Below are 15,607 nucleotides of genomic sequence, written 5' to 3'. Positions count from 1 at the left end.
TCCACTATTGCCTTGTTTCTGTTAAATATTTGGTTAGTCCAGTCTGTTTCTCAGAACTCCTCTGCTGACCACTCAGAACAGATCCCTGATCCTTAGTTACTCATTCATCATTAATACTGTACTGTAGCAAGGCGATCTGGTTCCCCACCGCCCCGGAGAGGGCCGAACCCCTCCAGATGCCAAAGTGGGTGGAGCCAGTGGAGCTTGCGCCCACCCCCCAGAGATCAGGGCGCAGGACAGGAAGTACAAAAGCCCAACCCCAGAGCTCACTAGAGCCCCAGCTGCCAGAGAAGCCAGACGCCTGTGGCCTAGCTCCCGGTGGGGAGACTCCTGCAGTCTGCGATCGACCCGAGGACTGGCCAGACCAGCCGAGACCTGATGCTGACCAGACTCCGGAGAAGCTGTTAAACCTGCCTGTGGCAAGCTACCCAGAGGAGCTGCCAAGCCTACCGCTCGTCGAGTACCCTGAGGAACCCAGGGTGCTTGATTCCGTGGAGGACACCATCCAGACGCAGGTACCTCTAGAGAAGGAGGTAGGAAGTAGCCCGGGGGCAGCCGACCCTAGTCTGGCTGCAGCACACCCAGAGCTGATGTCAGTGTGTTGCGGCCAGGATCCCCACTGACACAGCAGCGGGTCGTCTACCGCTGTTAGGACCCCGGGCTGGTACGCAGTGGAGTGGGAGGGCCTGCGTCCCTCCTGCCACCCAACGTGCAGGTGGCCGTCTCCCCCTCCCCCCAGACCCTTTGAAGCCAGGGCCTAGGCCTCCTGAACTCATTTGTTTGCTCAGCCCCTGCGTAAGAACCTGAGCCAAAGACTCTTGACTGCCCACCCTGAACTAGGGCCTGGGTCTGCGGAATAGAGCTGTTTGTTGGTCTCTACCGTTGCCGCGGCGTGAAACCCCGCAGCCAGGCTAGTTCCCCGAAATAACCTGACGGACGTAGCGAGGCAGTCTGGTTCCCCACCGCCCCGGAGAGGGACGAACTCGGCCAAACCCTTCTACATGTACCAACCCCCAAACAGCCCATCAGCTTCATTCCAGCAGATTTAAAATAATAAACTTCACAACGTAAAATGTAGATGGGAAAAGGTTTCAGTTTTAAATTAAGAATATGTGCACAAACTAGAAGGTACTGATTTAGGGCCTGATCCTGAGATATGCTGAGCATCCACAATTCCCACTGAAATAAATGGTAACAAACAAGACAGTCTAGACATGTGATGGAGCTTAACAGAGTGTAGTGGGGTGGTTACCCGCTCCTGGCCTGAAAGGGGTTAAAAGCCAACCCTTAGAGAGGGCTGGGGCTGGGAGCCTTAGGCTGGGCTGATTGGGAGGCAACCTCAGCTGTGGCCACGCCACAAACAGACTCAGCTGGCCCTATAAAGGCAGTCTCCCTCTGCTTGTAGAGAGAGAAGGGCCTGGCTGCAGCGACCTAAGCAAGACACCTAGATTGGGAGCAGGGCTGGAGAAGGGCCAGAGGAGCTGGGAGCTCCGGCCTGGAAAGCCCCAGGCTGCAGGCCTGACTATAGGCTGAATAGGTGCAGGGTTGCAATGGGGCAGCCCATGGGTAGGCAGAGGCAGCAGGTCCGAACCCCTTTGCCTGTAATGAGTGGCTTACACTGCAGTCTGCCCCAGTGAACGGGGGCTAGATGGAGACTGGGCAGTAGCCAAGACTGAGGTGAAGTGAGAATAGTGGGTGGCGGTTTCCCTGGGAGGGGGAGACCCAGAACTGTGGGTTTACTGCCAGGGGGCAGCACCCCGTTGAAGGGGCACCAGAGTCCTGGGAGGGACACGGGGGCCAGAGTGAGGTAAGGCAGATCACCGGCCTGCAGAAGGTGCTCCTGGCTGGAAAATGAGCTAATTCCCAAGGACAACCAGCAGGAGGTGCTGCAGGGGTGAGTCTGCATCCATACACGGAGTTACATCATGGATGTATTTGAACCAAAGGATCTATAATATATTGGAGCTATTGCAGTATAACCTCCTGGAATCAGCTCTTAAATTATAAGAGTGGGATTCTAAAAAATGCTCAGCACTGGTCTAACTCTGCTCCTACTGAGCTTCGGGGGAATTTTACCAGTAGAATTAGGTCAACACGGATCATTTTTAAAAGATCACATGCCAGATACTAAGGATAGGACCATGTCTTCCTCCATGTTTGTAAGTGTCCACTGCACACTCACTACTCAACATTCCAACCTGATAAATTAGAGCACTGAATTGGCCATCAGGATAAAGACTCTTACTAGCCACTAGATGTCCCCCAGTGATCATGATAGAGGCAATAATGGGCTTTATAGCACTGTTGAACTACTGACCTCATTGGAAAATCTAACTTTACTGAAAACGTCCCAGGCTCTTATGAGAAATCTCGCAGAATGGTCTGTGCTATCCCTTAGGCTGGCAACGGGAAGTATATCTGAAGTACAATAGCCAGAGGAACTGCAGTTCCCCTTAGTATGAGACTGCAAGGAAGCAGTTATCCCACTGCTAAGTTGGATGAATTGTTCACAGCAAGGCCACTCCACTGTGTGCTTTACTAAGCCGCATTTCCCTGTTTGTCGTTGGAGGGACTGGAGTGAGAAGGAGAAGGGTTAGTAACTGTTAGTGGCGTGATAACACATTTGAATGGTGTGGATTAAAAAATCCCCCAGCAAATCATTTCAACTCATTTTGATCATTTAAAATCACTTGATCTTTTCAAACCATTTTGTTATTAGAATAATTTGAATTTGCTGTAATCAATTGACTACTCCCATGACTAAGGCATGTTCCAGGACTGGACCATAAACATGTGCAAACTGCCATTTTTCAGAGGCTTATAACTTGGCCAAATTTGGGCAGATTTTCACAGGGACAGCAAATGATACAGCCCTGACACAAAGGCCACCTGCTGACAAATTCAAGTCCCTGCTCCAAAGCACGGAGAAAAGAAAAGGTGCTAGAGAAAGAAAAGGTTGTTAGAATTTTTTGACATGGGCAGAACAATGTATTTTGCGTAGCTGTGTTCTTGGAAATGGCTAAAGCATTTTGGCTGAAGTTTTCCAAAATAATTCAGCCTTAGACAGATATGTGACATAGTAAATTTCAGCCTGAGTGGTCGAAGTGTGGCAAATGATAAGCAACTAATTATGATGAGAAGTGCTGGGCAACCATAAAAAGGTGGTGCTACCATCCCTGCCTATAACAACACAATTATTGTTTCCAGCACAATAGGTGTTCAAACCACTCTTTGGTCCTGTTTGTGGCAGTTCGAGTCTCCCTGGACCATCTCTCCCTTACCTTGTAGACCGTAGAGCTGGCCTGTACTGTGTTGCCGTGTAATGTGCTGCCAGTAGGCACTCCGAGGCAAGGGCACTATGGTGTTGAGGGAGACGGCTCGCTCGCTCATTTTCATTTGAAGCTGTAAGAAAGGAAAGTGACATCAGGAGGAGAGCACTACAGCAGTGTTTCTAATACCCACCTGAGCGTGTTAATTGCTAAGGCAATAGTTGCACAGAAAAACCTGCTGGAGCATTGGGTGAGAATGACAAACACTCAGGTCCGAGACACACAGGTTTATTTATTCAAGTCTTTATCTGAACCAGATGAATGCCTTGGATTACAATTAGTATTAAAAGCAAGAAATGATAGAGATACTGAAAAAGACAATGGCTGGTTACCTTCTCCTAGGGAGCAGGCAGGTCATGATGGACTTTTCCTGTGTCTCCATAGGAGCCCCAACTACCCTTTACAATCTACCACCTTTTTTATACATCCAAATTATATATTTCAATAGTTCTCTTCCAATCACCACTAAGTAGTATGAATATTCTGTGTTTTATGCAACTCATACAATATACACGTGAAAACTTCCATTGGCATGACTTTTACTGCCCTTGCTATTTTTGTGTTTCTAATTTGTTTATTACCATTGATTGTACACTGATGGCACATGCTCGACCAGGTTACTTCTATCTTTTACCCGATATTAGGGACTCATTTTTCTCCAATTAGCTTTTGGCAGCACATTTTGTATATTCATTGTCCTCCAATTTAAGCACATCCTGTGGTAAAAACATCACCGTTGTCCCATACAGCAGCAGCTGTAAGCAAGTTACTTAATAACAAGGTCACAAAGACAACATTCATATTAAAACTAGGTTGAAGCCAGCCAAATCAGTACAAATATCATTTAGAAATGACCTTCATGTCAGTTCCCAATCGGAGCTTCTAACGGAATAATAGCTTTATCCCTCCACCCCCAGCTCTTGCCAAAAGTGTTGTAGTTTTATAGTTTGCACTGGTAGCAGTGACACAGGAAATTAGGGGCCAGATTCCACAAAGCAAGGCTGGGGGAGGGGTGTGCAAAGGCAGCTTAAAGCTCATGTTTGTGTTTCCCTGGTCCTGGTCCAGCACTAGTTCCTCTAAAGGCTGTTCTGAGCCCCAAATGGTTGAAACAGAAAATCAGTGAATCACGAGGAATTTCTGGCCACTCCCCCTTGCCAGCAGCAAAACCTCTTTGCCATCAGAGAATTCCACTACAGTGGGGGTCAGCCTGCCTGGGCCAAATGTAGTCAACACCACACCTGAGAATCTGACCTTAAGTCTTTTTCAGCCAGGGTGTGATAAGAAAAGGAAAGTCGTTCTTATTTTTTGGGCACAGGTTTTTCTTTTAACTATTCTCTGTCTCCTCTCTTATCTGCAGGGCAGCAAACACCTTTCCCTAACATGCTGCACCAAGGACAACACAGGAGTTCATTGGCTCCTCAACACAATAGAACAAATTCATCCCTTGGGCACCTTCACTGAGTTAGACATCTGGGCTTGTCTACACTTATAGTGCTGCACCAGTGAAGCCGCACTGCAATAATGCTTACTGAAGAGGCCACCTATACCTCCCCAAGAGGCGATAGCTATGTCAATGGGAGAAGCCCTCCCATCAACAGGAGTTTGGTCGGTATAACTGCGGATTTTCCACACTTCTGAGCAACACAGTTATACCGACATATGTCTGTAGTGTAGACATGGGCTCAGTACACCAAATGATCAGATTTCCACAGTGAGGAGGACCACAGAAATACCTAGCTAAGGAGTTGGCATGAATTGGGCCCATTCAAACTTCACTGCGCTGAGGAAAAAGACTGACGAGATTATGATGATTAAATGCTGTACATTACACAGAAGCTTTCTAAACAGAACGACTAAGGGTGTTAATATTATGTTGGGGGCGGGGTGGGGATGGAATGGCCAATCCAGTTTTGAGCAGAGAAGGCTTTCGGGTGACCTAACAGAATTCACAAACAGGCAGAGGTCAGACAAAGACAAACTGTTCTCATTAGCGACAGAGTCAAGTCAGCACACCATCTAAAAATTAGAACGTGAACAGTAAACTATGAATGCGAGCAGGGCTATTGCTACAACATTTCATACAATGAGTTAGAACATCTGGCATGGACTAAGCTGCCAACTAAGCCCACTGAAGCAGGAGTTTAAGAGACAGGCAGTCTTGTGAAAGAAGAACCCTGTGGCAATGCAGAGGCAGTGCTGGGATACAGCAGAAGGGACCATGCTAAATGTATCCTACCCAGGGATACAGCTGTCTGAATCTTTCATATCCAATTCATCTTGCTTAGGGATTCATTATGAACCTGGCCTTGGTTCACCAAGGTAAACCCAGGACACAGTTTGGGTGGATATAGCCTGAGTTACTGATGAACCCTTTCATCCCTAGCTAGGTGTAAATGGCAGGTTTGAACTGCATTGTACTTAATTTGGGGATTCATTCAACCCTGAGACTCAAAATGAAATAACATTTGCCTAATATCTTACAAAAAGACTCTGCTGAATTTTGTACAGCTCTATGCAGACAGGCCTTTCCTGGCCACTTGTTCTGTATGGCTATTACCACCAATGCATAGTGGCAAGATGGCATGGTTTATAGCTTACCACACATTCATGTCAACAGACAAAACATGCAGGACTTCAAACAAGTTGCGGTAGTATTACTGTGCCACAGCCTACAGCTTCTTTACAATTTGCTTCACTGAAAACAGGAAAGCTAACAAATTACAGTAATTTCAAATCACATTAGTCAACCAAATAAAGTACGTTGAGATACAATACTCTTTATGACATGGGCAGTTTCTAAATCAAGACGTATCAAATTAAATATGCCATAATTTTTTGGCTCGCCTCTAATTTTGTGCACTGACTGATTGCACCTGCAAGAAGTGGGTATGCAGCCATTTTGCATACCCAAACAAACAATGAATGCAAGGATCAGTGAGCCACCTTTTACCACCACTCTACAGAAAAGAAAAACCGAGGCACAGAGACAGCAAGTGATGTGGCTCAGATCAGAGACGAAGCATGTGTAGCAGAAAGGGAAGAGAAGCAGATCCCTTCCTGAACCAGTAGATCACCTAGGCCCTTCAATTTGCTCCCAACTTGAACCAAGACATTTAAAATAATGCTATTTGTATTTGTCTCTATATTTTGTTGTGTATGAGACCAAAAGTGGAAATAGAGAGATACTGAGTTGTGCTCCATTCTTGGGAGATTGTCAAGCCCGCCCAACCTGACATCTTGTTCTCATGATATTTCCAGCGTAATTTTCAGGCCAAGAAGTTTTGGATGTTCAGAGCACGTTTGAAACTTTTAGATGCTTATATGAACCTCATTGAAACTTTCTCAGCTGTCCCAGCTGCTAACGTAAACAGGATCAAACAATTTCTGGTGTCTTTCAATGAATACGTGAACACCAAAAATCACAAAGCTTAACAACCTGGAGAACTCAAAAACATGAAATAAAACTTGCACAGAAAAAGGATAACCAAGAATACTACATATCATCCTACCACTTGATAGTCAACAACACAACACAAATTTCAGAGCAGCAGCCATGTTAGTCTGTATTTGCAAAAAGAACAGGAGTACTTGTGGCACCTTAGAGACTAACAAATTTATTTGAGTATAAGCTTTCGTGGGCTACAGCCCACTTCATCGGATGCATAGAATGGAACATATAGTAAGGAGATATATATACACATACAGAGAACTTGAAAAGGTGGGAGTTGCCCTACCAACTCTAAGATTTACAACACAAAGATTCTCTCCCTTGTGCAGACCTAAACTCTGCCAAAACCTTTCATCTGCAAAAACCTTAGCATATAGACACATCTTACAGCTTCCTCTGAAGGTCAGGAGACCCTATGTATTTCAGATCAGGGTAGAAAGCTGTTCCCAGAGTTTAGGGACCCTCCAGGAGGATGTCCTACCTCCTGACCATTTTCTCAGCTTGAATGTCTCCTCTGATTGCAACTGGGTTAGTGGAGCCTCAGGAAAGACTGGAATCTCAAATGGAGAAGTCCCAATCCATTTAGGATTTAGGACTTCCTGGGAGACTCCCTGTCTCCTGGTGCCATATTTCTGCAATTGAGATCAGCAAATGCATTTGAGCTAAAACTCTCTCATGGAAAAACCAGTCTCGGGCCTCTTCCCTTACATGTAACACTCTCAGCTATATTCCCTAATTCTTTATGTTAAAGTAGAAAGCATTGTCAATTACACTGTGCTTCAAGATACAAAAATGCATGAGATCTGCACTAGAGGTGGTAAACATATTCTGAATTTTGACTTTTTAATGTAATTTCTCATAAATTCCATTTTTAATAAATATGTTTTCCCCAGCCAACAGTAAGCTACACATTTCTTCAACTTTAACTCTGTGACACTGCCAAAGGTTCTGTCCTCAAAGTCAGACTAAGGGCTCTAAAACCCAAAGTTAACTGAAAAAAATTCTGGAGAATGTAAGCTCCATGGGGAAGGGACAATCTTTTTGTTCTGTGTTTATACACATCCTAGTACAATAGGGTCATGCTCTATGACTAGGGCTCCTAGGTGCTACAGTAATATAAATAATAATATTTAAGAAAGCACGTGAGGTGCCAACATACATAATAGGCTAGGCCTGGATCATCCTGAGTCTCTTAAAATCTCTGTTATTTTGAGAGCAAAAAGCACAGTAATATCTATACTACACTGCGTTCTTGCAGAATATGTTCTGAAAGACATGCTTCAAGCATGCTTCAACTTTTATTTTCCTTTAAAAAAACCTGTATCTAGAAATGGAGGGAAAGAATCTTTACAAAATTAGTGTATTTCATAGCGAAAAGGGAAGGGTCAAGCAAGCACACAGAAGAGGCAGAGATAAGGGCTGGCTGTCTTAGAGGAGATGAAGTAAAGATTTGAAAGACAAAGTGGGTGAGGTAATATTTTTTATTGGACCACCTTTTGTTGGTGTGAGAGAGACAAGCTTTCAAGCTTACACAGAGCTCTTCTTCAGGTCAGGGTTGAAGTTATTTAGCAGAACTCATTCGCTTACAACCTCCTTTCTGTAAGGTGTGGACATTGTGCTTGGGATCTGAAAGGAAAAACAAACATCAAGTCAACTACTGATCTTTAAAAAGCCCACATCGAAGTTACTATTAGTGAATCACTCTAAACAACACACACTTCCACTTACAGTCTCTTCAATAAAGTATCAGCAGAAACATCAGTGTTAGCATACATTTCAGCACCATAGAAACAAACAACTAGGGATCTATTCCAGGAAATGTAAAACTAGAACACTGACTTTGACAGTTCCCCAACTGCACAAAATCTTTAGCAGTCTGAATTCCATTTAACAGTGTCTCTAAGGTAGGTTGTGTGAGAAGGGAGTTTAAATGACTGTACAATGTTCCTGAAGTAAGTGGAGTTAGAAGTGGGACATCCTTGGAGGATGGGAAATAGACTTGCGGGGGGGAGAAGATTTGAGGAGGAGAAAGCAAAAGGCCTGAAGGAGAGCCTGCTGTGAGTTTTGACCCAAAAGGAAGGGAAATGGGTCTGGAGAGATAAGGAGAAGCAATTCTATGTCCTGAACACACCGACTGTGTCAACACAGCTCAAATTCTATGCAAACCCTGTCTAGACCATGACTGATTTCATTCCCATAATTAATTCACTGGTATCTCTGCAGCAACAGGAGGAGCCGGAATGACGTGATAATTGGCTGGTTTTATTTCACATAAACACTCAGCACTAAGAAGTGGGTTGAAAGCCGTAGGAAATGAAATGCTAATGTGCACATGCACAATGCTTACGAGTTGGCCAAGAGCAGAGAAGCGTGAATCTGTGTTGCATTAACTTGGTGAGTGAATGATTTGGCAACCTAAGGACATCAAACTGAAAACCTACCATGTGGGGAGTGCTGCTTAGATATTTCCACTCATGTCATTGGTTAAAGGCTATTGGGACCCTTCCAGTCACATCCCATCCAAAAGATACTGCCGTTCTCCCTGATGGGACACCATCTTTGCAGAGAATACACTGTAGCGCTTGTGATGGCTTGCTGGTGAACCCTGCACTAGCACAAAAATACTGCACGTTAATGCATCCTCTTCCATCAAGACAAACATTTATGCTCAGCCCTACTTAGGAGCACTTTTAGTGGTGGCTTCTTCATTTCACCATAATTAAGGTATAAGGAAAATCTCCTCTTAAAGGCAATGAAAGGGACTGGATTTTTTCTGACCTTTGTAACAGATGACTGCATAATGCAGTGTGGAGGCAGTCTCACAAAGGCTGACATTTTACTGGCTATTTGGATGGATGACCATGGTACAGTGATCATTAGCAGGGTTTTCGATGTATACTGAGGTTCACTGGCAACCTGGATGGTGTAGTCTGTTGATAATGTTCTTCTGATGCATATACGTAACAGAAAAAGCAATTTAGAGGCACTCGGGAGTCAGTGGTGGCATTGTACCATTTCACCATTAGAGGCGAGCCAAATGCTATTTTGTAAAACAATGCAGTATGATGGGACGTTATTGCGTGGTGTTTCAGCCAACCATGGAATTCTGTGCCATATTAGTGACTCCATTCTGCATTCAGAGAGAAGCAAAAACACAGTGCTGAAAAGTAAGTTACTATTTTAGTTCATATTTCAATAAATTAATGAAAACAGTCAAGATGTAATATATAGTGTATATACCTGGCTCTCCCTGAAATTTCTATGGATGAATGTCTCCACATCTTAAATCCTTCTCCTAAACAAGGAGAGCATCCTTGAGTCCTTCTTCAGTAGGAATGCACTAGTGTGACTGAGAATAGAACTTCGTCTAATACCTACAATACTTCTCCAATATTATCTGTCCATTGCGAATAAAACACATATTTCTACTGGGGTTTCCAATGTTTTTTAAATGTTTTCTGTGGAATACAGAAAAAAGGCCAAATTATCACTCTTACTATGGTCCCTTGTGTCATTCTAGTGCTGCAAAAGAAGAGTAAAGCTGCCCTAGCTGTGCATTTGAGAATTCCCCTGGCATGGGGATTGTATTAGAGGCTTATGTAGAGGACAGTTACCAAGATGAAACCTAGTCCTGGGGATTGGTTTCCAAACAGTCCAGCAGTTTGAGGGAGTCATCTTTGCACCCTCTCTTGGGTCCCACACTAAGCACAGCCCAGCCAGGACTAAAGGTTTGGGTCAGATTTTTTATTTTTTTTTAAGAATATAACTCCCTACCACCACCATCCCACAAATTAGTATTTCATGTGTTCTTGCTCTTAAAAAACAAACAAACAAAACAACAAACAACAAAATACCTAGGTAATTTATGTAAAACATTTGTTAATAGTGTGTGATCTGTTCATTAATCTGATGAGTATACATTTCAGAGATTTATCAAACACTCTAATTATAAAGTACCTGAATCTTAGTCCTGGGATTATTATATTGAGATTAGGGTTGTCAATTAATCACAGTTAATACATGTGATTAATGCAAAAACAAACTAGATAAAAACAGTTGCGATTAATCACAGTTTTAATTGCACTGTTAAACAATAATAGAATACCAATTTAAATTTATTATAAATATTTTGGATGCTTTCCTATATTTTCAAATATATTGATTTCAATTACAACACAGAATACAAAGTGTATAATGCTTACTTGATATCTTTATTATAAATATTTGCACTGGAAAAAAAAGAAAATAAATAGTATTTTTTAATCTCACACTTAATAGTGATTTTTTTTTTAAATAATTTGTCAGCCCTAATTGAGATGGGGCTTTTTTCTGCCAGGTGAAGTAGGTTCATGTAGTCAATTCAAACTGTTTAAGACAATAATTGCTTAGTTAAGGCAGTTACCAAATCCATTGCAAAAGATATGCAAATGCTGTAGAAGAGGAAATATTTTTATTTGAACATCTTCAGACAGACAGGGATATGTTAATGCTTTTTTTTTTTTTTGGCGGGTTTACTTATGTCATCCTTTCTACTACAAGGTTCTCCTCTTTTCTAGTCCCAAAGATAGGAAGTACCATTCCCAGCACTAATTTCCATTTCTAATGATTACAAGTACACATGGAAATGACCATAATTAGCAATTTGCCATCCAATAATCCAGTTGCACTTGTATTATCATATGCATCAGATGTACCTTTGTCTGAAAATCCACCCCTGAGCATCTAGGCTGCCCTCTGAACTGGCCAATAAAATCATTCTAGGCAATATTGGATTTCGGTTGCCAGATCTAGGAAGATTCATTCTTATTAAGTTTTGATATTCCATCATGAGAAGTAATGAGGTTCCTTCTCAAACTACCTGAACTGAGCCCTGGCATAAATGGCAACAGTCAAAAACTATAATTCTGTTGGTCAATTATTAGGCCAGCTAGATAATCTTTCATGGTTTTTGAAAAATGTGTTTGTGCTGTAAATAAATATTACTTTTCCATTGAATTGCAGTACAAAACAGAAAGGAAGAAAGCATGAAAAGGGTGGGTATAAACCAGATATGCGGTGTGCTCGCAAATAATCAGAAAGAGTGAAATTCGCCCAAGCAGAAGGCCAACACTGTTTCTACTCTTTCCAGAAAGGACACATCTTTTAATTCACTTTGCTGACAAGTAAATGCAACCATCTGGTGTGTATGCGTCACACGGCTGCTTTGCACCAATGGTGCAAAGAAGCTATAAAATTGGCATATCCTACGCCACTCCCATATGAGACTTGTCATGTGTCTAGACAAAGGTCATGTAGTCACAGCATCTTATCTGAAATGATCCCTTGTCTGCTCTAATTTGCAGTGGGGGCTAGCCTGATTTCTTGTCAGTACCAGAACTGGGGGAGCATGTGAGTAGCTTAATGTCACTTCTGCCAACCTTCCACCAGTCTTGTGCTAAGCACAACTCTGCCAGATTGGAGTACCTGAGCCAATGATTAGATATGGACCTTAGAGATGAGTAAATAGTGGACAACATTTTCTGTGAATATTTGAGTTCTAAAATGAATGTTAATAATCTACATATTCTACCCTTCCCAGGTACACTTTTTATAAATAAAAATGAGAATTTCATGATGTAGTTGAACATGTTTTGTGATCAGCAAAAGAGGCGAAATTCATCAAATAGATTACCTAGTATGAAGTATTCTCTCAGATCTAACAAGACAACCAAAAACCTTAATCTGGACACTCTGAACTCTAGGACGAAGGCTGGAATCTGAACCTAGATCCACAGCCATATTTCAGAGCCATCCTTGTGATGGGCTGCACCAGAAACCCAAGATCTGAATTTCTGGTTGGTCTCAAGTCTGTATCCAGATGGGCTCATCTTTGTATACCAATACTAAATGATATGCCTTTAAATTGAAAAGAAGAGTATGTTTTCATCAGGTTAGCATTCTAGGATTGACTGTTTTTTTAGAAGTTACAGTTGGACCTAGTTTAAGTAAAATGAAGTTTAGATCTGTTGCCGCCGGGGCGGCTCCAGGCACCAGCACGCCAAGCGCATGCTTGGGGCGGCAAGCCACGGGGGGCGCTCTGCTAGTCGCCGCGAGGGCGGCAGGTAGGCTGCCTTTGGCGGCATGCCTGCGGAGGGTCCGCTGGTCCCTCAGCTTCGGCAGACCTCCCGCAGGCTGCCGCCGAATCCGCGGGACCGGGGACCTCCTGCAGGTGAGCCGCCGAAGGCAGCCTGCCTGCTGTGCTTGGGGCGGCAAAATGCCTAGAGCCGCCCCTGGTTGCAGCTGCTCCCCACTGAAATTTATGGCAGCTGTATCTTTGTGAAGTGATTGAGGTGATGATTTTATAGTACAGTTTAGTATTTTAAGAATCAATTGAAGTGACTCTTCAAATACCATATTGCATAATAAGGCTGCCATTTACACTTCTGTAAAAACACCAGCTATGAAGTGGCCTGAAAATGCTATTCACTTCAATAGGAAAAAGTTACCACAGACTTTAGACTGTCTTTGAAAATAGCTATGACTGAATAGACAACACATGTTACTCGGTCTCTTCCAACACTAGTGGACTGCAGCCAGTCCTTGCTTCCAAGGTATGTATGACCCATGCCAGGCTATTTTTAATCTGTTTTGTTGAGTGGTTTTCTTACACTAGTAAAATAGCTGATAATTCAGGATAAACAAAATAATTATCAGCATTTTATTCCCCCTTTGATGAAAGGCTGACATTGCTCCTGAAGACTTGAAAATAACCCATTGTTTCAACCATCAGAAAGTCATCTACACAGCTCTAAGAAATATATCAGTAGAGGATACTGCATTGAGAGAAAGAACAGTATAAAACTTCATTTGCTACTGATTTTGAACCTCAGGTCAATGCGTTTGTAGAGGCAGAAAAGCAAAGTGTGTCCTTGACAAGTACAACCCAAATATCAACTAATAAATTGAAGGCTGCATTGGAAATTGCTAAAATCCCAATGGCTGCACTTGGAGCAGAGTTTTTACCATTGCATTTAGGTTTGGCATGCTGTATTCTGTTGTCATGGCAACACATGTGGATGTCCTATTCACATAATGACAGTGACTATATAAGGAGCCAGCTAATACCATGTGGATTCAACAGAAGAATCTTGCCTTCAAGAATGACTTCTTGGTAAAAACATCCCCATATTCCTACCCTACAAGGTGATCACAGATGCTGATTAAGGAAATGAATACAAGGCAGAAAGTCTAGGAAAGCTACTAAGGTAACAATATCTGTGAAGTGTCACTATTAGCTACAAATTGACTGGAAACAAGTGAATGTTTTACTACTGGACCTTTTTAGGTAAAAAAAAATATACAGCATTGAATTTTGTTTTATATAATAGCAGACTCAAGCTCCCCCAAAATACCTTACAAACTTCACCAATGAATTATTTATTAGTGTGGCTGCTTAATTGAAGTTTAGCTCAATTATCCAATCTGCAAAATTTGGCTTGACACCTTAAGAGAACAGTTAAATTCTTTTTCCTTTCAGGGTTTCTTGTATTTCCTCATTCTGGTTGGGCTGGAATTACTATGAGAACAGCCTCTCTAGCTTTGTTTTTGTGATTCTGATTCCAGTTCCTGGCCCACATTCAGAAGAACAAAAAAAACCTACAAAAGATAAAAAGGTGGGGGAGGCAGAGGTGGAATATTAATTCAATACATTAATCTTCCCCAAAAAGGGCGACCTTTGGATGAAATTTCAGAGGACGATTTCCATTTTATCTCAACCAATTACATCCAGCCTGACTCACTGCCACAATATATCCCTTAGACCAGGAGCTTAGAAGGATTCTGAAAAGGACTAGACATTAATATGGATAATAACAACATGTTTACATTAGGAAGGATAAGTATTGATAAGGGGTATAATCCCTTATGCTTTAGGGTATAAGCCAATCACTATCAGTGTGGAATAAGGAGAAAATTTCCCATATGGTCAGGTTATCCCACAGTTCTCCATTAAGGGAATTTTATATCTTCTGAAACATCTGTAACTGGTTAGAGTGCTAGTTTGGGATTCAGGATACTAGTGTTCAATTTCCTGTTCTGCCACAGACTTCCTATATGATCTTTGGCAAGGCACTTAGTCTTTCTGTGCCTCAGTTCCCCAGCTGTAAAATGGAGATAATCAGTACTTCCCCCTCTCTCAGAGGTGTTGTGAGGATCAAATACACTCAAGATTGTGACAGGTTTCAGAGGAGCAGCCGTGTTAGTCTGTATCCGCAAAAAGAACAGGAGTACTTGTGGCACCTTAATTTGTTAGTCTTTAAGGTGCCACAAGTACTCCTGTTCAAGACTGTGAAGTGCTCAGATGCTACAATGATGGGAGCCGTATAAGTACTTTACACAGACAGGACATATACCACTGGTCTGATCCAGCATGCCAGTTACTGAGTCTCTATATGCCTAATTTCTCTAGTTTTGTAAATGTCAAAAAACCAGGTCTGAAGACACGATTAAAGCATTTTACAGCCCCGGGAAGCTGAGATGCTTTGAGAGTCTAGACTAGTATTAGTTTCCCCTTAACAACATATGACACTTTCTAAATTATTCTTAAAGTGTAGACATCAATTAATAAATGGAAAACCATGAGTCAGCCACAATATTTTGGAATTACATTGATGAGAAACACTACCAAATAAACTACTCAAGTTGCTGATTAATAATTGGAAGCTAATGAGAATGGAAAACATGTGCCTACAGGACCCAGCCATCTTTCCTATAGCAATTTACACCTCTTGATGGTTTTACAAATAATGCAATCAAGGAATATAATGCAGAAATGTCTTTACTTTCAGTTGCT

General features: G+C 42.4%; 1 protein-coding gene across 14 annotated transcripts in view; it reads right to left on the bottom strand.

Annotated features, from left to right (window-relative positions):
* DOK5 (docking protein 5) overlaps positions 1 to 15,607 on the bottom strand; it is a 136,906-nt gene that overhangs the window by 4,776 nt on the left and 116,523 nt on the right. For 11 of the 14 annotated variants that reach the window (XM_039498426.1, XM_039498418.1, XM_039498421.1 and 8 more), the window contains one exon: positions 3,282 to 3,402. In XM_039498426.1, the coding sequence (XP_039354360.1) occupies positions 3,282 to 3,402 (121 nt within the window). Of the gene's footprint in view, positions 1 to 3,281; positions 3,403 to 8,270; positions 8,404 to 9,218; positions 9,383 to 9,555; positions 9,908 to 10,017; positions 10,236 to 14,077; positions 14,413 to 15,607 lie in introns of those variants that run through there. The other 3 variants (XR_005587818.1, XR_005587819.1, XM_039498420.1) reach the window with 3 other exon arrangements.

The sequence above is a fragment of the Mauremys reevesii genome, linkage group 13 (assembly GCF_016161935.1).
Source record: "Mauremys reevesii isolate NIE-2019 linkage group 13, ASM1616193v1, whole genome shotgun sequence".
Taxonomy (NCBI): domain Eukaryota; kingdom Metazoa; phylum Chordata; order Testudines; family Geoemydidae; genus Mauremys; species Mauremys reevesii.
The sequence above is the reverse complement of the archived record's forward strand: the minus strand, read 5'-3'. Positions and strand labels throughout refer to the sequence as shown.